General features: G+C 34.8%; 2 protein-coding genes across 5 annotated transcripts in view; one reads left to right on the forward strand and one right to left on the reverse strand.

Annotated features, from left to right (window-relative positions):
* The window catches only part of LOC143223381 (RNA-binding protein 24-B-like), a 90,675-nt gene that overhangs the window by 26,952 nt on the left and 40,156 nt on the right, over positions 1 to 23,567 (reverse strand). The window contains exon 3 of the mRNA XM_076451300.1: positions 18,997 to 19,051. Coding sequence (XP_076307415.1) covers positions 18,997 to 19,051 — 55 coding nt within the window. The remainder of the gene's footprint in view (positions 1 to 18,996; positions 19,052 to 23,567) is intronic.
* The window catches only part of LOC143223379 (uncharacterized), a 169,670-nt gene continuing 146,441 nt past the window's right edge, over positions 339 to 23,567 (forward strand). For 3 of the 4 annotated variants that reach the window (XM_076451295.1, XM_076451299.1, XM_076451297.1), the window contains exon 1: positions 339 to 709. The gene's annotated coding sequence lies outside the window, so the exon portion shown is untranslated. The remainder of the gene's footprint in view (positions 710 to 23,567) is intronic. The other variant, XM_076451293.1, reaches the window with a different exon arrangement.

Genomic DNA, 23,567 nt, shown 5'->3' on the forward strand with positions numbered 1-23,567 from the left:
TAAGTCCGCAGACATGCTGCTGAGCCACTGGGCCCCCTGAACTTAAATAGCTTTTTTACACAACTAGATAACTCTGGATTCTAATGGCAATTATACCTACATTTAATATACTCTTCACATAAACTGAAATATCCAGAAATTAACGACAATGATACCCAACTAAATACACTTTCTATACACTTAAACTTCGACATCCTAGATCAATATAATAAATTGTTATATGGCATTCAATTCTGCCTGTAAGTAGACTGTTAAAGCACAACAATAATGCAAGATTTTGTTACGAATTTAGCTTCCTGTTTCTACATCTATATAGAGCTATATCATTGTGAAACAGTAAACCATACATATACCATCAAACCTTAACGAATGTTGATACCGACTTCCGACATCCTTATGAAGAATGCCCTAGGACTAACTTCCAGTAAACTAGTGCGAAATGAGTATTTAATTAAACTTGCATTTTATGATTTTACTTGTATAAATTTTGTTACACTTTCTTCCATGCAATTTCAGTTAAGTCTAACAAATATCAATGCTACAATATTATGATGCCTTTAACTCCATGATAAAGAAACTGAGTTTTTACTAGTGAATTTATTTCGTTTTCCCGCCGATTCTGTGAAAAGGAAAATGGATTCAAGCCATTTAACAAGAAAACCGGACACGAGTTAGAATTCGTTGCGATGTAGCTACCATTTTATTGAAGGTGGGTCAGTTATTATTATATTAAAGTATATTATTACTGTAACGTAGTTTTAGCTTCAATATAAAATATTTCTAGTAAGTCATTAACTGTGTATCGGTTAATATCAGGCCTAGTCCGAATTAATTTAAGCTTTATTCGTATACGAAGTACACTATTATTAATGCTTAGTATATGGGGCTTCTTCCAAATTTAACGTGACTAGTATGTTTTAAAATAACTTAGAGTTCAAGTTATAATTATAAGCGAATAAAAAGGAAAATCGTATATAATAATAAAATCAGCACAAGTTACTTTCCCTAACAATTTTAGCAGGAAACATTTACTTTATGAAGTACAAAGCCAATATTATGAACACAGGCGCTAATATATTACTAAACTAGAGGAACAATCGGTAGAGCGCATACCACCGCTACACAGCGTTCATCATATTCGGCTCTGAAACATTCGACCATATGTTAGCTGTTATCAACAGATACGAAACATTTTTGAAAGGACGATGAGTAATAAATATTCTACACATTTACACTAGTTTCGTCAAAACCGACCATTTTTGACTGAATTATAGAGAAAAAGTAGTGACAAATCGGTCCCAATGTTAACAAATATGGATTTATTTGGATTTTCTTGACCTTGCGCTGACCTTGATCCTCCAAAATCTAAAATAAATTCTAAGTTGGGTTTCACTCTTAATGTATATCAACTTTCGCCCAAATCCATTCAGCTGTTTTCCAGAAAACGTGCAGACAAACGCGCACACAGGGATGAAAACCTCGGTGGCGGATGCAAATACGATCAACTATATCGTACCTATCCATTATTTATGTAGAATATTGAAAAAATATATAGGTATATGGTAGAGAATGTAGCTAATTTCCGCACCTATCCATTATTTATGTATAATGGTAAAAAAATATAGGTGTATGATACAGAATGTAATTAATTACTTTGTGAGAAGTTTTTAACAAAGTGTCGTAAAGTTGTTCTTTCGTTGGGTGGGTTATTTTAGAATACCCACGAAACGATAACAAATTAGTTTCTTTCTTTCTTAACGTTTGCTAAAGGCTACTATCACTACAATTTAGTATTACTTACAATGAGTTGTAGGCCTAAGGTCACAAATAACGTTTTTAATTTTAACACATTTAATCACTGACTAGGGTGTTCAGGTCAAGTAGTAAAACTCAACAGGATCACGACACCAGTGCAATAAGTTTATAGGTTTGTTTGTTTGCACTGAATTTCGTGCATAGCTACACGAGGGCTATCTTCACTAACCATCCCTAATTTAGTAGTGTAGCACTAGAGGGAAGACAGCTAGTCATCAGCACCCACCGCCAACTCTTGTTCTTTTTTTTTTTACCAACGAATAGTGAGATTGACCGTCACATATAACGCTCCCACGGCTGAAAGGGCGAGCATGTTTGGCGTGACGGTGATTTAAACCTACGACCCTTGGATTACAAGTTGAGTGCCTTAACCACATGGCCATGCCGCGCCCAATAAGTCTATAAACAAATAAAAAAACAATCACATAGATAATCTTAACACAATGATGCGTGCGACGGGTTTCTGGGGAAAGACGGATCCATTCCCCAAATATCTTTCACATTTCATTGCAAAGTGCTATCTAAATCTACACCACCCTTATGCATATGATATCTTCCGTTTTCCTTATTCCTAATTTCATTTTTGCATAGTTTAAATAAGACTTCGACACACACATACTGACATTGTTCATACTTCCCTACAAATTAAACTATGAAATAATAAAATTAAGTTTAAAAAGCTTCCAATACACGGGCAAATTTTTATAGAGCTTGTACTGGAGTAAAAATAAACTTACATTTTCTCGGCTGGAATAATTGAATACACAAGATAATTAACATTGATTTGAATACTTCACTGGATGACTGTTATTCTACCAAATGGAAAAAAATGACTCAATGTCTTACTGATTTTTTTTATTTATAATGTAATCTTGTTCCTAGCTTGACACTTCGCAAAGTTATTCGATCACAAATATTCACGAACATTCTCGGTATTTTAGAATTACTTTCATAAAGTTACTTTATCTTCACTTGACATATCTTCTAGCTAGCATTAAGTAAAGCAACTGAAATCAACTTACAATAATATCTCTTCTTGTGCTGTGAAATTCCTTGAACAATCCTAATACAAAAGCACATCATTAAACTTCTCACATTCATTGAGTCTTTTGTGGTTTTCTCTACTAATTTACATGGTATACAGATGAGACGACCTCTTCCTTCCATGTCGTCACTAGTATTTCCAGCTGAACTTCACCTCATAAATCCAAATAGTTCCTGTATTTCTGATATTTAATGAGCTCTTTGTTGTTACTTGATCTGAGTACCGAGATACATCCTTAGCTTTAAATAGTAAATGTTATTTTTTTTTTTTTACATTCTCGTCTATTATGGACATCTTTCTCAAAAATATATTTCCCTCTCTTTAATATCTTATATGAGGACTTCTTATTCCATACTGAATTTAATCTACAATTCCCACTATGTCTTTTCAAGTTATACTTGAAACACCTATTTTATTGAGGTTTCTTTTCCTCATTCTGTGTAACTAGTTATCTGTTCTTTTAGGTTTTCTAGACAATCGATATAGAAAGATGATGTACAAGTACCACAGGACCCGATATTCCCATAACTTCTAGATGATGCCTTTAGTAATTTATCTGCAAACATTGCCAACAGGACAGCTTCATCTGAAGATGGTAACCTAATTTTCGTATTTTCTGTTACGAAATCTATAAATCGATCACGTGCTATGGAACCCATCACATCACGATCATCCAGTTACGATTATTGGAAAAGGATTTCCAAATATTCTGAAGTTTGGGGTCTTTTCTCCACACCCCGTTTTAAAACTTTGCTCTGGATATTTTCTCATGTTGTGTCATTCCAAACCTGAAGAAGAAGGCCAGCTAACAATCTTGAAAGTTGTTACAATTCTCAGCTGGAGATTACTTAATATCATTAGGGCTGGCCCTTTTAGACGGGCAGGAGGATGAATATCGTGTTTATTGTTCCATCTGTTCACTTTGGAAATTATTTCAAAGTGAACGTAATAAGCCTTTCGTGGCAACTTTCCACCACTGGTTTCTCAATTAGGCAATATGTTAAATTGGCTAGCTAAATTCTGGAAGTAGATTAAGTAGTAATATGGCCATAGTACTCCAGGAAAATTCTGCGAGACCAACAGTCTAACAGTAATGGCAATAGATGTAGATGAAATAAGTTATCCTACCTTATATTTTGTAGGAGATGATGTGTTTGAGGTTGGAAATTTTTAACTAATAGATGAATGTGTGGCCAGTTCAATCTTTGCATTTACCAATTTCTTTTGCAGATATTTTATCATTTATGCTCTTTTCTCTCCCACTGATCCTCTCATACTTCAAAGATTTAATCTTACTCGTTCCTTGAAACTCAAATTTTACTTCACCTATACGTCGCCAGTAGCTTTGTGGATATTGTGTTTATAATATTTATTTTTTCAAGAATTAAATAGAGTCCAATTCCTCAATTTTTCTGTCCTTTCCTTCTTGGTCTTTATTAATTTGTTGTCTCAAACTTATTTTATATATTTCATTATATCTATTCAAGCTTCTATCTCGCTTCTGAATCTGGTTGTCACTTTGAAATTCAGCCAAGTTTTATTTATTCACCAAAATAATCCGACTTCGGATAATAGTATTTTCACTTTGTTCTTTTGTTAGTCCGTTTTTTTAATTATTTGGTTAAAATAAAGCGAAGTCCAGTCCATGTAATAACAAAGTTTTTCCTTAACACTTACTGCAGCCTGTTTTCAGTATCACTCGTAGGCTGGCCGAAGTTCAGAACTAACGTTTTCTTTTTCAACAAAGATTTACTTATTATTTGTACTACAGCTAACGTACATATAAGTATACCTGTAGAATTTTCACCATTAATCGTTCAAGTAACAATACAGGCGACAAATAACACTGATCCGAATATTTCACTCTACCAACAAACTCAATGTTTCACTGTTTTTCAATTTATTATACAGCCTTGTTTTTAGACACACTTTACAAACTATTTTGATCACTAACATTCACAAATGTAGTAGATATCTTAGGGTTATTTTTATAAAGTTACTTGATCTTCAATTCGTTTGTCCTCCAGTGAACATTTAAATTAAAACATGAAAAATATAGCTTACAACACAAGTTTGATTCATACTGAGTAACGTCGTTTACCAAGTTGACATGCTTATGATTATGATGTGAATTAATTCAATGAAGTTAAGAAAGCTGACAAAAGATTCGCAGCACCCGGATGAGTAGGATGTCATCACTTTTTCTCATTCTCAAGTTTCGAGATGGTAAAATTATAACGGATTTACTAATATATATCTATTTTAATACTGATGTTTCTTTTAGTTAAATATACATTTAAAAATGCATGTAACTTATATTTGTAAATATGTATTGCAAAAGTCTCGCCTATTCTCTAAATTTGTAGAGCGTATCTTCAAATATCGTTGTCAACTGAACTTTCGAGAACCTCACCTCAGAGAATATAAATGGAAGTGCCAAGAGACAGTTTTGTATTGTCGGTTTGCTACAGTTAGTATACTATAGACCTCAGAAGCTATAACTGTGATAAATGCGTATTAATCGGAAAATTACACGTATTTGATCAAGAACACTACAAACAGTTTAACTTCAGTGAATTAACTTTGGACATTACTATTTCGATGCAAACATTAGTTATTTTCGTGGGAAAAGAAACTCACGTGTGAAGAACCAAGCTAACACTCCGTCAAATGAAGTGTACCTGTGTATCACAGAATTAATTCGCTCACTGTAAACCGTCGATAAAATATTTAGTTCCAGACCAATAGAAGATTCTCGTTTGCAAGTTTGTAAAACTTTTGCGTCTAAATCATTATTTGTAATAATCGTTATTATAAATTGTATTGTTGTTTATATACTAAAAATATGTGTTAACAAGGAAAATTGTGTGCAATCTTGTTTGGAAGTGTAAATTTGATACATATTGAGATTAAAACTTCGGAATATTTGAAATTATAATACATAACATTAATCGGAGACTCGTCTGAGACGAGTTTTAATATGTAACAAAATGGAGTAACATGCTAAAAAAATCGACAAATATAACGCAAAAGTACGATGCTTAAAGAACCAGTACTTAAGACAAAAACTGCTAATGTATGTAGTCACACAGAGCAAACATTCAGCTAATACATGTACACTGCTGGCCAAAATCTAAAGGCCAATGAACATAAAGAAAAAAAATGCATTTTGCGTTGTTAGACTCAACCACTTATTTGAGTAGAGCTTCGAAAGATGAAAATAAGAAAAGGGAAAATAAAAACTTCTTTAGCATTTAATAGGGAAAATGTGAACACTATGGAATTAGCCTAAATACTAGCTGGTCAAAAGTTCAATTCTATATCAAAAAGAAATCCTAAACAGGGTAGGAAATGCCCAACAAGAGGTCTCAGTAGTGAGTTGCACGGTCCTCACTACACATAACTGCAAACACTCGCTTTGGCATGATCGATATAAGCGTTTACAGAAGGCTGGCTGGAATGTTATTCTAAGTGGTGAAGATGGCCTCACGAAGATCATGCACTGTTTGAAATTGACGTCCATTTCTATAGACTTCCCTTGCCATCCACCCACAAACATTTTCAATGGGGTTCAGTTCCGGCGAACACGCTGGATAGTCCAAAAGAATCACGTTATTCGCCAAAAAAAAGTCCTTTGTCTTGCGGGCATTTTAGATTTCAGTGTTGTCCTGCTGAAAGATCCAGTCATTTACACATAAACGAGAGCCTTCAGTCAATAAGGATGCTCTCTCCAACATGCCAACGTAGCCAGTTGCTGTTTGACGCCCCTGTATAACCATTGTTCCATGGAAGGAGAAAGCACCTCAGATCATGATAAAACTTTTTCCGCTGTGTTGTGTAGAAAATGTCTCCGGTGGGGTATCTTTATCGTGCCAGTAACGTTGGAAGCCATCTGGACCATCCAGGTTAAATTTTTTCTCATCAGAGAACAACACCTTCTTCCACTTTTCTACGTCCTGTGTTTGGTGCTTCTCAGCAAAGTTTAACCGAGCTGTTTCATGGTGTGGAAGGAGGCGTGGCCTTTTAAAACGTTTACGGTTTTTAGAGCTTTTCTCTCATAGATGCCGTTTTATTGTTTTTGAGCCGCATTCTGCGTCCATAAGGGCCTTAATCAGGTTCGACGATCGACTGATGTCTCGCCGGACAACCTGTTGAATCCTCCTGCTCAACGCCGGCGAAATTTTCTTAAGCCAACCACTTGAAATTCTCGTTCCGTATCCATTAGAATTTTTAAGAAATTTGCAACAGTAGTTTTACTACACCAATATCACCAGCAATTGCACGTTAAGAGAGTACTTACTTTTGTAGCTCAACAATTCTGCCACGTTCAAACTCTGTCAACTTTTTAGCCTTTGCCATATTTTTACCCAATAACAAAGGAGATGTCAGCGGGAGATGTTGACAACGCTAATGTTTAAACACAAATGACTAAATTTTGTTACGTGTTTACCGATTAACGCTTCGTTTTAGTACGGTCTTAAACTTTTGACCAGCTAGTATTTAGGCTAATTTCATAATGTTCATATTTTCCCTATTAAATGCTAAAAAGCTGTTTTTTTTATTTTCCCTTTTCTTATTTTCATCTTTTGAAGCTCTACTCAAATAAGTGGTTAAGTCTAACAACGCAAAATGCATATTTTTTCTTTATGTTCATTGGCCTTGCGATTTTGGCCAGCAGTGTATGTAGCCAAAGAGAACAAAATTTCAGTGAAAAACAACAACACTGACAATATTATTCAAACTAGAATAAAAAACGATTTTCCCTTAGAGATATACCATGAAAAGATGTACAAATTTTATATTAAGTTATTCAAATTTTCAAAATATGTTGATAGATCAAAAACTTGGAATAAAAAGTTTCGCACTAATATCCCTTACTATATAACGGTAGAAACCAAACTGCTGCTGGTATTTTACCGACTCGAAAATGTATTCCTCAATTCGTTGTTTGGCACGTTAGTAAATATTCTTATTGGACCCGAAACAATAATTCAGCGACTACAAACGTTTGAAGACTTAACTCCATTCCTGTACAAGAACTTAGCGTCTCCATGAGGTATTCGTATAGATGACACCAGTGTAATTTCATCTACAGCTTAATACTAATACACAAATAAGACATTTATCGACAAGTCATTGTCCTGGTTATTTAAGCTTAAACAATGCACGTCGGCATACTATACTTTAGGGTATCTCGATTACTGATCCGTAAAAACCAACTTCCAGGTCCGTGGGATTTCACGAAAACAAACACAAACTGACAGAATATTCATTACGTAAATCGTATTTTTTTCTTTGTATTTCCATTTTATTGGCTCGCGACAGTTTAAGGAGGCAGCGAGCTGCTTTCTGGTCTCAAAAATGTTGAAAAACGTTGCTGTAGCCTACAAACATGTCACTAAAACGGAAGTGGTAAATCCCCCTTTCAGATAAAAATGAAACTTGGATGTAATTACACGCACACATACACCTTACTGCCTTTGCCTTTAAAATAAAATGGTTCACGTTCCTTGTGTACCTGAGCTACCTTTGAACAAAATTATAAATTTCTGACATCTTGTCGTCACTAACACTGAAAACAATTAGAATGTTTATACGTAAAGTAACACAAGCTATTCCCACATTTACTGTTTTACTTTGTGCTTTATTCTAAACGTTTTAGTTTTACTGTGTTATTTTCACACATTACGATACCAAAAACCATTTCTTACAGCAGGATTCCTATTCTTTCTCGTAATATAATTAGGCGCTGCGAGTGATAGAAAACAATATAGATTTTCATATTACTATATGTTATCTGAAACTGATACATACCATACATTTAGTTTTCGAACATCACACGGTTTAAACCAACATCGACCGGCTTACTTTGAAATTTCTTATAATGTAATAATAAAGCAAATGAGACTCCCTTTTCTATCTCTCTTTAGAAATAAAAAAACTGAATATCTTTCAGTAACGTTCTTTTACAAAAATTATGAAAGGGGAAGCAAAGTTATTTCCACATATATATATATATATCGATTATCGTTTATGCAATTATTATATTCTCCAAACTTTGGGAAGGAATTTCTCTTTCCCCACGCCAAATGACGCACTCAGTCACACTCTACATTTTAATGTTTCGTTTCAGACAATAAATTTTAGAACAGCTAAAAAATTCAAAATCAAGAAACATGAACAGACAAACAATTACATCACAAACCTAAGATTTATTAAAATAAATACACAAAGATTGTTTCTTGTGCAAAGTTATAAATATGCAAAGCACATTACTATAAGAGACGTCGTGTGTGTGTGTGTGTGTGTAACGGATGTAAACAAAAGGCAGATGCAACTATATTTTTAGTAGACATTTTATACAGTAACAAATTAAAAACTTATAAAAGTTAATATTAACAAAAAAACAACCACTACCATTAGGTACTACACTAATACTGACTTTATCTATTGACAGTTTATCGTAACTGAACTGAAGCAAAAAACATCCACACTTTACCCCTTTTAAGGAATATAGACTTACTTAAGGGCCTAATACTGGTAAGCTTAAAACAAGTTTACCTACAGATTTCGGTCTGTGTTTACAATTCTTTATGATTATTCTGGGAATCCTCTATTTAAAGAAATGCTGTTACAATAAAAACAGTAATTGGTACACAAATGTTTTGTGGGTGGGGTATTTTATATGTATAATAGATGATTCTAATAACAGCCTCTTATCACAAGAACTTTACCTTAAATTAAGTGTACCAGGTTTGGTCTTTTCATGTAATCGAGTTAGTAAATAAAATACTATGTTGTAATAATGTAACCTGTAAGTATTACCAAAGATTTTGCCAATACCTTTAGAGTCAGCGCCCTCTAAAACTGTCATCAGGAAACACAATTTCTAGCTTCTGAAGTTATGTGATATGTAAAGAAGTTTGACAAATTCAAACTGCATAAAATAACATTCACCAACTCACACACACAGCTGAATATGTGAAACAATTTCAGCTTCTCAATTATATTATTAACTTTGATTTGTGACAAAAAGTCATGATATCTAATCTGAAACACGTTAGGTGTGAATAAACTGTACGGCAAAAAAAAAAAAAAGGATTGTGTGTGCGACTTTGAGTTAAATCAAACTGGCGGACAAACTTGTAACTACACTTATAACATGTGTAATAATTTTACAGAAATATTCATTTTTTTAGTTAGCTAGGTTATGTATTTTGTTTTACCCATCACTGTATCCCAAGTTGAACACAAAACGCGGTTCGACTAACAACTCGATGAATATTTGCTGTAAATTACTTATCAATGCTACAAGTGTAGCTACCAGTTTGGCCACCAATTTTGATTTAATTCGTTTAAGCCGCACATTCAATCTTTTCTTTACCGCACCTTGATTATTTCCACACCTAAGGTGTTTTTGATTAGATAGCTTATACCCAATCTCTCGAATAAGTCACAGAGCTAAGACTTGCTACTTGAAATCCAGCAGTCCATTTTCAGGTAGTTTTATTTTATTTTGCTTATTCGTTTCATAATAATGCGGAAGTGTAACTGACAAATAAACGCCATCTCATTGTTCCCATATAACTTAAGTCTCTTCTATTTCACACTTCTTCGTTCTTCTGGTAAAATTTCGTTCACTGAATGTCAACCTTTTGATTAAGCGGAAATGATATCCAAATACGCTCTTTTCCTTCAAAACCAGAAATGCCAGCAACACAAAAAGGAATATACTGACTATCTGTATGTACTATATAGACACAAAGACACACAAATACAAGCTAGGCTCAACCAATCCTTCCTCGATTCACCTCGCCGGCTTCTCCGAACGACTGTGGTGGTGGCAACAACTTCCCTCTAAATCTGCCATTCACTCTTATTCTAAACCTTGAGCTCCACTTCAGCTCTCAAAATAAAATAACCTAAGAGCAGGGCGAAGAGGAATTTTCATCGCTTCCTGAGCACCCCTAGTGTTATACCTAAATAACTACAACGAACAATCGAACTCTAGTTCACGTTTAGACCTATCACAGGATTTAACTGTAATTTCGTGAAGATCTTATCTTAAAATGGACCGAATTTGTTGAAATAATGATTAATAAACAATGTGATATTCTGATATCATATAATTATACCTACGCACATGCCAAGTAAAATCAACTGGAATATATATATAAAAAAAGTGCGACATACTTTACCCTAACAACTTTAAGCACACATAAGACCAACATGGAATCCTTTCGGTGAAGGGACCTTAACCACTTAACGGTTATAACACATATCTACACACTATTACTATTATATATTTCCAATTAACATCACTCACTTTGTCTATAGAAAGTTACATTTGTTCAACGCCTTGCTCTAGTATGTCAAAGTATACTGGTATATGACGTTGTGTACTTTTGTCTCTTTTGTACAGTGTTTTGGTTTAGAATTTAACGGTGAAAACAGCCAGTCATCACCACCCATCACCAACTCTTGGGCTACTCTTTTACTAATGAATAATAGGATTGAATGCCACATTATAACGCCCCCAAGGTTGAAAGAGCGAGCATGTTTGGTGAGACGAAGTATTCAAACTCATGATCTTCAGATTACGAGTCGAGCGCCCTAATCATCTGGCCATGCCAAGACCTTTGTAGAGTGGGCTCCATTAAATTCCAGGTCACATTTAATTTTTATCTACAATGTTAGTTAGTTTTTATCCCAAGTTATTAATAAATATTTTATTGTTGCCTTTTATAATATTACAAAATACAGTTAATACAATTTAAGAAACTTTAACTACAGGCACTTTACGAAAACTGCTCTGAAAAACCGAGAGTTCAGTGAATCTAAGCTACTGTTGAATTGCTTCACTTCCAATGATTAATATTAATCTATAATTAAATTAAATGAATAACATAGACCCGGAAAAGCTGTAAAAATCCACACATTATGCATTAATATGAACCGTATGTCTTATAATACGTTAACTGTACGCGCGACTAGATAGCTAGCGTTCAGTTCGACGAAGACGAAGTCTGGAGAAGGTCTTTTACGGCAAAATCACATTTTTAGTAGCATGGGGAGGGGGTACGGAACAGGGATTAATGTGGAGCAACTGCCCCAGCATGTTTTTTACCCTATGGGATATATAGTGTACAAGACATTCATAATAAATATGTTCAGTCCTCATCCCCCCCTACTAACATGCTAGTCTCAAATTCCGCTTATGTTATATTAATAATAACATAACACATCATGAATACTATATCAATATGTGCGCATGCGCAAGACACGCAATAGGTGTATGAAAAATGAAGACACCAGAAAAACAAAAATAATAAATTAAACAGGAAAATATAAATACAGGGGAAAGACAGGAAATAATGAACAAGAGAAAACAAAAAGAAAATGTATACACAAAGAAGTAGATATAAAGATTATGTGTGTGCGCGCGCACGCACGTACACATAGTTAAAGTAATTTTATGGAAACGAGGCAAAACAAAACAGGACATGTTACATTATCACTCATCTTACGATTTGTGCCATGGTGTTGGATGTTTGCATTATGGCTGCAATTTTTTTCCATAAAATTATATTAAATTTGTATATTTTGTGTAAATTTCGCGCTTTTCTAAATAACATACTCCAGCACGTATACAGAACAAGAAATAAAAAAAAAATGCAAATAAGAGAGACAAATATTATGTATGAAAAAAATCCATCCCCTTAAACTATTATCTGGAAGAACGATCATCTGCACTGTCAAACGTTTATGACAAGCACGCAGCAAAATAAATCAATTATGACACTTTTCAGTCACATAACGTCTCTATAACGCGTTACGTCCGGTATATCAGTATCCAACACGATCATAACGTGTTGACGCAACGAAATTCGGCAACGCGTTTTCTAACGCATAATTTTTATTACTACAACTTGAAACTATAGTTACATACAAATCATTTTAAGGAACGGCCCGGCATGGCCAGGTGGGTTAGGGCGTTCGACTAGTTATCTGAGGGTCGCGCGTTCGAATCCCTGTCACACCAAACATGCTTCTCCTTTCACCCTTGGGGGCGTTATAAATGGCAGTCAATCCCACTATTCGTTGGTAAAAGAGCAGCCCAGGAGTTGGCGGTGGGTGGTGATGACTAGCTGCCTTCCCTCTAGTCTTACACTGGTATATTAGGGACCGCTAAAGCAGATAGCCCTCCTGTGGCTTTATGTGAAATTTAAAAACAAAAACATTTTAAGGAAAATATTCTACTTCTGCTTGAATTGCATATATTATATAGCACTACAACAGAAAGAGTGTCTAAACGTTACCGTGGATTTCTATTTTAATATCAAATTATTTAGAAATATAACGTATTACTATATCAGCATCGATGACACAACCTACCCCAGCAGGTGTTCCACTTGTATAACATGTTTACCTATATAGCTTGTTACTACAGCAACGTTATAATGCAAATGTTTAGAACATTCAGCAATCTAGACCAACCAGTTTCTCCCAGTTCCACAAGGTGATCTATTTAAATGTTACATATTTTATATGAATAACAAACTAATGTGGTAATAAAACTGTACGAAGATTTAACAGTCTATGTTTAAATGTCTCATATTAATATATTAAAATGATATTCCAAGTACTCTTAAACTAGCAGTGCAAAATGACCAAAAACAATCCACCACAACATTTTTGTGACTCAATATTACGTTGCTATAGCAATACAATGAAATGTATGAAACCATTTTTTTTTCTTTCCAGCGGGTTTCCTAGGTATTTGTCTATTACATTATTTACAAGTAGAAATGCAATTCCGCTGGCACTATGTCATCTACGAAAACCATTACTTAGTTGACCTCGTGATTTTTTTTTCTGTAAACCTGTTAATTCACCTGAACCTTGCCGTAACGCTGAGTCACACGTGTCTACGAATGGAAGGAATCTATGTTCTTAAAAACAGCACAATACCCAATTGTTGTGTACAACTTTCTCTGGTATACAAATTTTGGCTTATCAATCACTTTTGGCCATATAATCATCGACGATTTAAATCTGCCCAATGTTCTGGAAACTCAATTGATTCTTTCATTCTTTAATAATTTTTCCTACTTTTATGACTATAAGTAGTTTGCTACTGTTGTTCCTATTACACTAATATGTGCTAAAGTTGTTTATCATCTGCTCTTCCTGTTTTCTGCTAGAACTTAAATATATTTTCGTATTACCATCTCTCAAATCAGTCTGGAAATTTGATGCTCACTTCTAAGTATTATCTTAACATTATTTTACGTATTCGATCCTCCTATGCCTTTTATTAGTCACATTTTCAGACCATAAGCAGTCTCGTTATATTAAATTATAATGAACAAACAGAGTATAGCTGTGGTATACGGATGAATGGTTTGGTTTTTGAATTTCGCACAAAATTACTCGGGGGATATCTGTGTTAGACTAGAGGGAAGGTAGCTAGTCATCACCACCCACCGCCAACTCTTGGGATATTTTTTTACCAACGAATAGCGGGATTGACCGTCACATTATTACGCCCTCAAGGCTGAAAGAGTGAGCATGTTTGGTGCGACCGGAATTCGAAACCGCGACCCTCGGATTGCAAGTCGAACGCCTTAACACACCTGGCCATGCCGGGCAACTTTACTGATGAAATGTTGTGTTCTCTACAGCTGTGTTAACTATTATGAAGGAGGAATTAGTTGTAATCGGACACCTGCTTATGGTAATATATATGAAAATGAATGAACTGTATCATTTTGATTTTGTTCTGCAATCTCTTCTACTAAGTGATTTTGTCTTGTTCTTAATCAGGTGATTTTGTCTTGTTCTTAACTTCTCTGGAAACTATTCACCATGCGTTTCTCTCGTGTCCTGCTCATGCTTAGTTACGTCATCTCATAAAATTATCTTATTTATATCTTTCGTTACTTTTTTTTTTTGTAAGGAGGTATTCACGTGCGTTTAAAATATCATTCCTTGTGTTACTAATGCTACTCTTTAGTATCTGAAATCTACATTTATGTTTAATTGTATTTGGACTTCATGTAAACCTCCTCCCTGTACATAATAGCTTCATGTCTTTTAATGTTTTAAAAACCTGCTATAATTTAAAGGAATATAAAAAACAATGACAGCAGAGGCACAGTCCACCACTTATAGTCAAGATATCATGAAGAAAAGTTCATACACCTTTAAAATGAAATCTTTGAAAGTCTGCTTGCTAAATCCTGTAATCTAACAGTAATTGTGTCCAGTAACAGATTGACACGACGTACAAATCACCCTCGATCAGTCAAAATACCTGATTTGAACTATTATAAAATGTTATGTGGTTTTATCTCTAGCACAGAGGTGGCAACTTTCAGAAATATCAGTACATTTACAGCTGCTTTGCAATGAGAGTGGTAGTCTATTGCACCGGATACGTACCAACATTTGGCAACTATCAGTAGAACTTCAAGCTGCGATTACTCCTAGAGGATGAACGATTATCTAGCAGAACCGATCTCGGCGGCAAAACATACCTCTTCTAAATACCTGCTGTTACAACACTTTTCAAAAATGTTGTACAGTAAAGTACACATGACTGAAGTACGCCAAAACAGATATCACACAAATTTAATTTCTTTAACGCTCTGAATTACAAATTAGTCAAAATGGAGTACTGGGATAAACAAAATCGAAGATTGTGCTGCATTTATAATTAAAACCAACTATTTCCCGAGGCTTAGCTTCTTTCTACCGCAGCAGCTTAACGCAAGTTTTCTATGCTGTATTATTAGCATCATGAAACTAAAATAAACAGAGGCAATTTAAACAGATGAAGTTTTAGTCTCAGTTTTTGATTATATCATACAGTTTGGTTAGTTTTGAATTTCTGCGCTAGCCGTCCTTAAATTTATCAACGAATTGCGAGATTGACCATAACATTAAAACGCCCTCTTGGGTGAAAAGGCAAATATATTTGGTGGGCCAGGGATTCAAACCTGCGATACTCAGATTGCGAGTCTAGCGCCCTAAACACCTATAATAGTTTTTTTTTACATCTTAAACGTTCTTTGCGAGTTGTAAGTTTGTAACTGATCGAAGTGGCGCCACATTTACCACTATACGTGCAACTTAACGTGTTTAATGTAATGCAGGCCGTGTTCCACTCTTAAAAAGTCTTACTTCACCATTCTAAAAATATAGATTCAGGTAACGAACTATCGTATCCATAAATTATTAAATCACTTTCTTGTATCTCACAACGGCTGGTATTGGTATGAGCACTTTTACTAATAAAGCAGAGTAAAGTGATAATACCCATACCAGCCGTTCTGATATACATTTTTATTTCAAGTGGGTTTCTTATCCAGTAACTCAGTAAAACAGGGCCGAGCAGGGAAGATGACCGAGCACAGCCCTGAATACAGGGAAAACAGGGCTACGACAATTTTTATTGAAATTTAAGAACTAAATTTCGTAAATTGATTGGGGAGAAAATTCCCAAATATTTTTGTTACTTACATATACCACAACTGTTTCCGCTAAAATACGCAACCCTGACGTTTCAGAATATAAGACCCGTTTCTCATGAGTCTCACGATACATTCACGATACTTGTGCTCATTGTTACTCATCCTTAAGGTATTTATTTCTGTAAATTCTCGACAGATAGTAGGCCTCGGCTAGTAGCACACATATAGGCCATAATTACTGTCAAGCGCCGACATAAAACAGAATATCTGTGTGTAGTTTCAATATAAGACGTTCACACGGTTTAAGTACTCATAACACAACATATAATGTAATGAAGTTTGTTTGTTTTTTAATCTTAATATACGAATCACACTACTTATCATTGTCAACCACTTAGTGGAGTTAAATTTTCGATTAATACTTTATATATTTTAATATACATTTTTGTTATTGTAGAGTTTAAGAATTTCAGCTGTCAAATATGGCTACACATCCATCAATGGCCGAATTTCGCAAGAGGAGAAAAATAAATAACAAGAAGTGTTTGAAACGAAAAAGCAAAAAATATGGCAAAAAAAATGTAGGTAATTCGTTAAAAACAGAAGACATTCAGCAAAATTCTGAAGAAGCTGTTTGCGATGTACACTTATATTGCAGTGAACAGTAAAATTCCGAAGAAACTTTGTGATGTACATTTAGATTATGGTGAACAGCCACAAATCAGTCAGTCTTAATAACTCTAAGCTGGCCAGCAATGGATATACCACACAAAGTAAGATATGTATACTCTTAAAAAAAAAAAGAAACGCAAAAGGGATATTTTTGTTATTTTAGAGAGAAATATATGTAATAACGTTACAAGCTCAGAGTATGTGATGTTACACGTGTTAAGGCATTGATTGTCAGACCAAAATGACAATAAAAGTTGTGCACTTTGAAAACGGAGGAAAACATCGGATTTTTCGCCAAAACGCATGCGTGTCCAATAAATTTGTTTGAGAGATCTGCATGTTCTGCAAGTGCAACATGTGCAAAATCCCTATAAAAGTGACGGGTTATTGGTTTCTATAGCTCAGTGTTAAGCCACCGACACGCAATACAGTTACGCCAAGACTGACTGAAGCACAACGCAACAACGCCATTGGTCGCTTGGAAGCAGGCGAATCTCGATCAGATGTTGCCAGAGCTGTGAATGTCCACCCAAGCACCATCACAAGGCTATGGAATCGTCACCAACGACATGGATCAACTTGTGACCGTCCACGATCTGGCAGACCTCGTGTGACCATGCCTGCACAAGATCGCAACATCCGGTTATGTCACCTTAGGGATAAGACCACCACTGCGACGTCTACTGCCTCAACCATACCAGGGCTGCGTAGAATTTCCGATCAGACCGTACGCAACCGTCTACGAGATTCTTAGGCCCCATGTGCAACCCATCATGGTGAACGTCAACGACGTTTTTCAACATGACAACGCCCGTCCTCATACAGCCCGTCTCACCACTGTCTTCTTGAGACACCACAACATCAACGTTCTTTCCTGGCCCTCCAGATCACCAGATTTAAATCCCATCGAACATCTTTGGGACGAGTTGGACCGACGTCTGCGACGGCGACAACCTCAACCGCAGACTCTACCTCATATTTGCAGCAGCTTTGCAGGCTGAGTGGACAGCCATTCTACAGGATGTTATTCGTCATCTCATTGCTTCCATGGGCAGGAGATGCCAAGCAGTTATTGATGCTCACGGGGGCATACTCGTTATTGACGTTGAGTGACGTTAAACTTCACCTAGTGAGCGCGGACTTCGCCTTTGCAGACTTTGGATGTTCAGCAGTGAATGTGCAAAGTTTCACACATGTCATACAGAACTACCTGGAATAAACTTGCTAACAATTTGTCTCATATTTTGCCTTTTGCGTTTCTTTTTTTGAAGAGTATATATATACAATTTAAGTTAAAGGGCTGTTTATACTCTATGATTATATAAAGTGTATATGGGGAGAGTTAGTCAAACTTGCTCTGGGTGCAAAAACACCTACGCCATTAATCTTGACTGAGTAGAAAATAATCACACCAGATAACTAGTTTCAGTTTGAGGCATGTGAGAGGCTGATGTCTGAAGTTTCCCCACTAATTTAGATGTAGATGTGTGAAAAAGTTGTATATAAGACAAACTTAAATTACATAGTAATTCAGAGATACTGGCGCATATGTATTAGGTGGTTGATTATCGGTTGGACATCCTTTGAGTGGCGAACGATCAAACAATGCCATTATGGAAGTCTTTAACAGTGCCATTGACCATAGACAAACCTGTGTTAAGCTTCCATTGTGATAAGAACCATAACTGTTTCATATTTAGCACTCGTTTTACTCAATCAAATGCCTCAGTAATTTATTAAAATCTCGTGTAGTGAATAGTGGGTATTCGCGAATATTGAAACTACTCTTGTCATTTTTCAACTGAATTAAACGTCTTTCGTACTTCCGCGTAGTGAGGCAAGAAACCGTCGCTTTCAACTAACACGATGTTTAAAACGATGTCTTACCGATCGTTACCTAATTTGTCTTTAATAGAATTAACTCTTAGGACTTAGGTCAAAGCACATGTTTTCATATTATCATCTCACAAAACAAGAACAAAATCCCACCTGTATTGACTTGGTAATACGGTCTGAAAACCTGGCATCACTGCTAAAGGAAAACCTGAAACGTGAAAAAAATTACAACGAATTACAAAAACGTACACAGTATTATTCGAATACATAAAGTACAAAATATGATAATATGAAAATTGTGTTCCTAACAGTTTCCTACCAGTGATGGCATTTTCACTGGTGAATTCTTTCGAGAAACACTAAAGTTTTATTGACAACAAATCCCAATATTTATCACGTTTGCTTCCAACAAGTACAATAAGGTCAAACAGCGCTTCAGACAACAAAAACGAAGTGCAATAAATGACAATTAATAATTACAAAAAATACCATAAATACTATTGCTGAAATGATATGCTCAACCAATTTAAAATTAACACTATATTTGTAGTAATTCCTTATTACCTGAATATTATTTAATTTATAGCTTATGTTTTTGCCTGCTAACTCGCTACAGTCTTAGGAATAGTCCAGAATAACTGCAAAAGCCTAGACTGGAACATAGACCTTTGAGTCCACGACTGATATCCAATCGCCACAAACTGACCACAAGTATTCATAATTTCTAGTTCGACAAGGGTAACCTTCGAACACTTTTACGTCACTAACCTTAACCGTTCTTCAAACAGGTGGTTTAGTTTGTTTCTTTTGAATTTCGCGTAAAGCTACACGAGGGCTATCTGCGCTAGCCGTTTCTAATTTAGCAATGTAAGACTAGATGGAAGGCAGCCAGTCATCACCATCCACCGCCAACTCTTGGGCTACTCTTTTACCAACTAATGGTGGGACTGACCATCACATTATAACGCCCCCATGGCTGAAAGGACAAGAATGTTTGGTATGAGGGGGATTCGAACCCGCGACTCTCAGATTACGAGTCGAGCGCCTTAACTACCTAGCCATGCCGAGCTCATACAGATAGACAGAACACTTAAATCATGTCTGTATCTAAGTTCTCGTGGACTTTCATCGTTTCAAAACAAAAGAATATTTGTTAACATTCCAGCATTTTAGTATTATCTAAAGACTATACCTCAGTTCTCTAATAACAGGCCGTTGTTGATGTATACACATTTTGAAGTTCGATAGTACATTCCACACTGATTATCACAATAATCCTAAAATACGAGCAGCGATTAGTAAATGCAAAAAAATAAGCAAAATTTATGTATGCCCGAGGGATCGCATACACAGAATGTGCAAGCTAATAAGATGCGACTTCCGTTACTACAGTAACAGTGGATTTAATCTTTAACAATTTAGTCCCAAAACTAACATATTTTTGTGCGCCTGTTAAGCCTAAAATATCACGTTTCTAAGTAACAGATTTATATTTTAGCAGTTAAGACACGAAATGTCTTCGCACAAATTCGTGTATGTAAATTTACTTCTTACAGGACGCAATTCTATCCTCACACCAGAATACATCACGAACTGATGGCTTAAGTTTGTGTTGCTACAACTTTATCGAATTAATCTTCTAAATAAAAAGATAGAAATATCTAGTATGTTAAATGTGTGGCTGTTGTATTAAAATAATACATATGCAAATATGATAAAATTAAGTGTATTTTTAATACAAATCTTGATTTAACAACTCTTAACACCTGAAAATGAATATGAAGCCTAATCAATGATTCGACACTTAAAACACCAAATATCTGCTCATAGCTTGAGCTATGCCTGTTACTAGCATATGTCGTCAACTTGTGTTTTATTTGTTTGTTACGAAGCACAATGTTACACAATGAGCTATCTGTGCTCTGCCCATCACAGATATAAAAACCCGATTCTAGTGTTGTAAGTCCGCAGACTTACTGCTGTGCCACTAGGAGAGAATCAACTTGTGAAATTCCATTTTCGCAACCCTAACGTACATTCACAATTGTAATGATTATCGCTAACTTAAAGCTTGCTGTTCTGTTCCAAGAAATTACGTTTACTAATAAATTCCCATACGATTCTAACGTTTATCCACAGCTAAACTCGTTAGCTTATATTATTCCTGGCTCACTTAAATACGTAGGAAAAACAAAAACTTTGTTACTTGATTTGAGGTCAACAAAAACAAAATGGCTACTTTTAAATTTGTCGTGAAAGGCGTGGTATTCTCAGGTTCATATACTTAACTTCAAAATGTCGAGGAAGACCCAGAAGACAACAGGAGGTTGATATAGTGAACGTTATGCATAGTTAAACTGAATATTCTTGCTTTTGACGGGGCTTAGGCTAATGAAAGAGACATAACACAATGTAAAACACGATGAAACATTTTTTTTCTTCTATATAAACAAAGTCAAAAACCAGTGTTTAAACGGAAAACAGCAGCTACAGAGCTTTGTAAATCAGTGAAGAGCTGTTAAAGTGAGAAAACAGCATTAGACAAACACTGTTCTACAACGTTATTCCATTTAGGGCACCTGCGCTACCTACATTAATATAAGTGAAAATGTATCTCGAAGATATAGTCTCACTCGCCTTTTTATGATGTGCTCTATCTACAATAATATTTCCCATGAGAAAATTAACACAATACCATATGGGAATGACTGAATATACATGTGGCAAGGACAACTTACTACCTTATCTAATGTGACCTACATATGTTTGTATGTACCAAGACTAAAAATCTGATTTATTTTTGAGAGTAAACTTTACTAAATATGGGAGGTAGAGAATATATATATATATATATACACAACTGTATACACAAGTAAGATTATTATACGGTAATTCATGTAGATTATCCTTCCATCACAATATTTACCTTTCTACAGTATTATTGGCATTTCATAATAAAAAACAAAACTCCTGAAAAATAAACCCCAATATCTCCTTAACAATTTCCATAATGCCTAATGTACAGTTTTGAGTGTTCAAACTAGTTAAGCAGTGAAACAACAAAACACACGAGTACTACAAGATAAGTAAAATAGTGTTTTACTCTGGATACAACAGGTGAATGTGACTTAAGTATTTTTCATACTACTGCATTCTTTTTTTATATTCTACAATACATCGAATTAGTATTGTTTCTTTTAAAATTTTTTAACTGATTAAAACTAGTGTGCAACAAACAATCCAATAACCTTGATTATATCAAAGTTAAGAAACCTGAAGAAATAACTGACAAGAATTACTGCTAGTTTCTACAGAAGGTTACTGGAGCCTGTGATATTTTCTGCAATTGTCTGATAGTTCTACAACAATGTACTCATACTTGACGTTCAACAATGTCACGAGAAATTTTTCAGTAAAATCCTTTTAGTTTAAAAGTGAGCTATCATCACAGCATGACACCACAGAGTAGAACTGATTGAAGTATTTCTCTGTAGACGCAGTCCTCAGTGAAAGTGCCTTGCTTTGTTGCAACCCTCATGAGATTCACTAGGGAAAACAAATAACTTTTTTGATTGTTTAATATTTGAAACTTACAAGAGTAAACTTTTATTGGTTAAGTCTCAAACACGTCCATTTTTTATGGAAATTTCAACTGTTTTATACGTTGAAATACGTTTTTATAGTTTTGGACGTATACTCCACTAACTCCATTATAATGCAACTTATTGTTATTATAATAATTATCGCCCCCAGGGTAAAAATTAAAAACCTTTTAAACAGATAAATGAAAGAAAAACAAAGACAACAGAGGCGTTTTTACCACTTCAAAGTACTCGGTGCAATTTTCTTAGGGGGCCGTCTGTATAAAGTGGGAGTTTATAAAATCTTCTGCATTACTCTGGGGCTCGTCAGTGCAATGCACCGACGATAAATACGACATTGCACGATAAACTTGACAGCAAAAAGTGTTTTTTCAAAGTAATTTTTAATATTATTCCCGAAATGAAATGAAATTCATTTCAAAAATTACATGTAAACAACATGCAAAAACAAACAAACAAACAAAGCCGTACACGTGAACACACTTATCAAATAGTGCAAGTTTTTCTATTATTATGCCACATTCACAAGTACAATGTCATTTATATCCATGTAGGTTTCTGGACCTTTGACTTTCATATTTCAGCCTTTCCTCAAATTGTACAACTCAGTTATTTTTATATGACACGAAGGACTGAATAAAGATGTTTTTATTAAAACCGAGTTCGAGCTTTAAAAATTTTAGATTGGGCATCACGTTAATACGATAAAAGATATTCGTGTTTGTGTTTTCTTGATTCATTAGAAAATTATTTTTCAGAAATAATGATGTAGAAAATCAAGTTATGAAAATAAAATCATAATCTACATAAAATTATTATAGTTAATATGGTCAAATATTCTAAAATGACTTCATAATAGTCTTATTTGGTCATCCAAAAATATTTTTTGGGCACAGTAGTTACCTTTCTGGACAAAATACAAGTGCCACCATTTTGTTTCTATTGGCCTTATTGACTTGAAATTGGTGCAAGGCGTTCTATTATTTCTACTTCTTTCAGTGAGATACTATTTTAATATTACTTCAGAAAATAAATATATAAGCAATATATCAATACAAGCTCAAGTTGTTGTTCAGAATTACCTCATATATCCATCACGATTTGTTTTGTTAAGCGCCAAGC

Source organism: Tachypleus tridentatus, chromosome 8 (genome assembly GCF_004210375.1).
Source record: "Tachypleus tridentatus isolate NWPU-2018 chromosome 8, ASM421037v1, whole genome shotgun sequence".
NCBI classification, from domain to species: domain Eukaryota; kingdom Metazoa; phylum Arthropoda; class Merostomata; order Xiphosura; family Limulidae; genus Tachypleus; species Tachypleus tridentatus.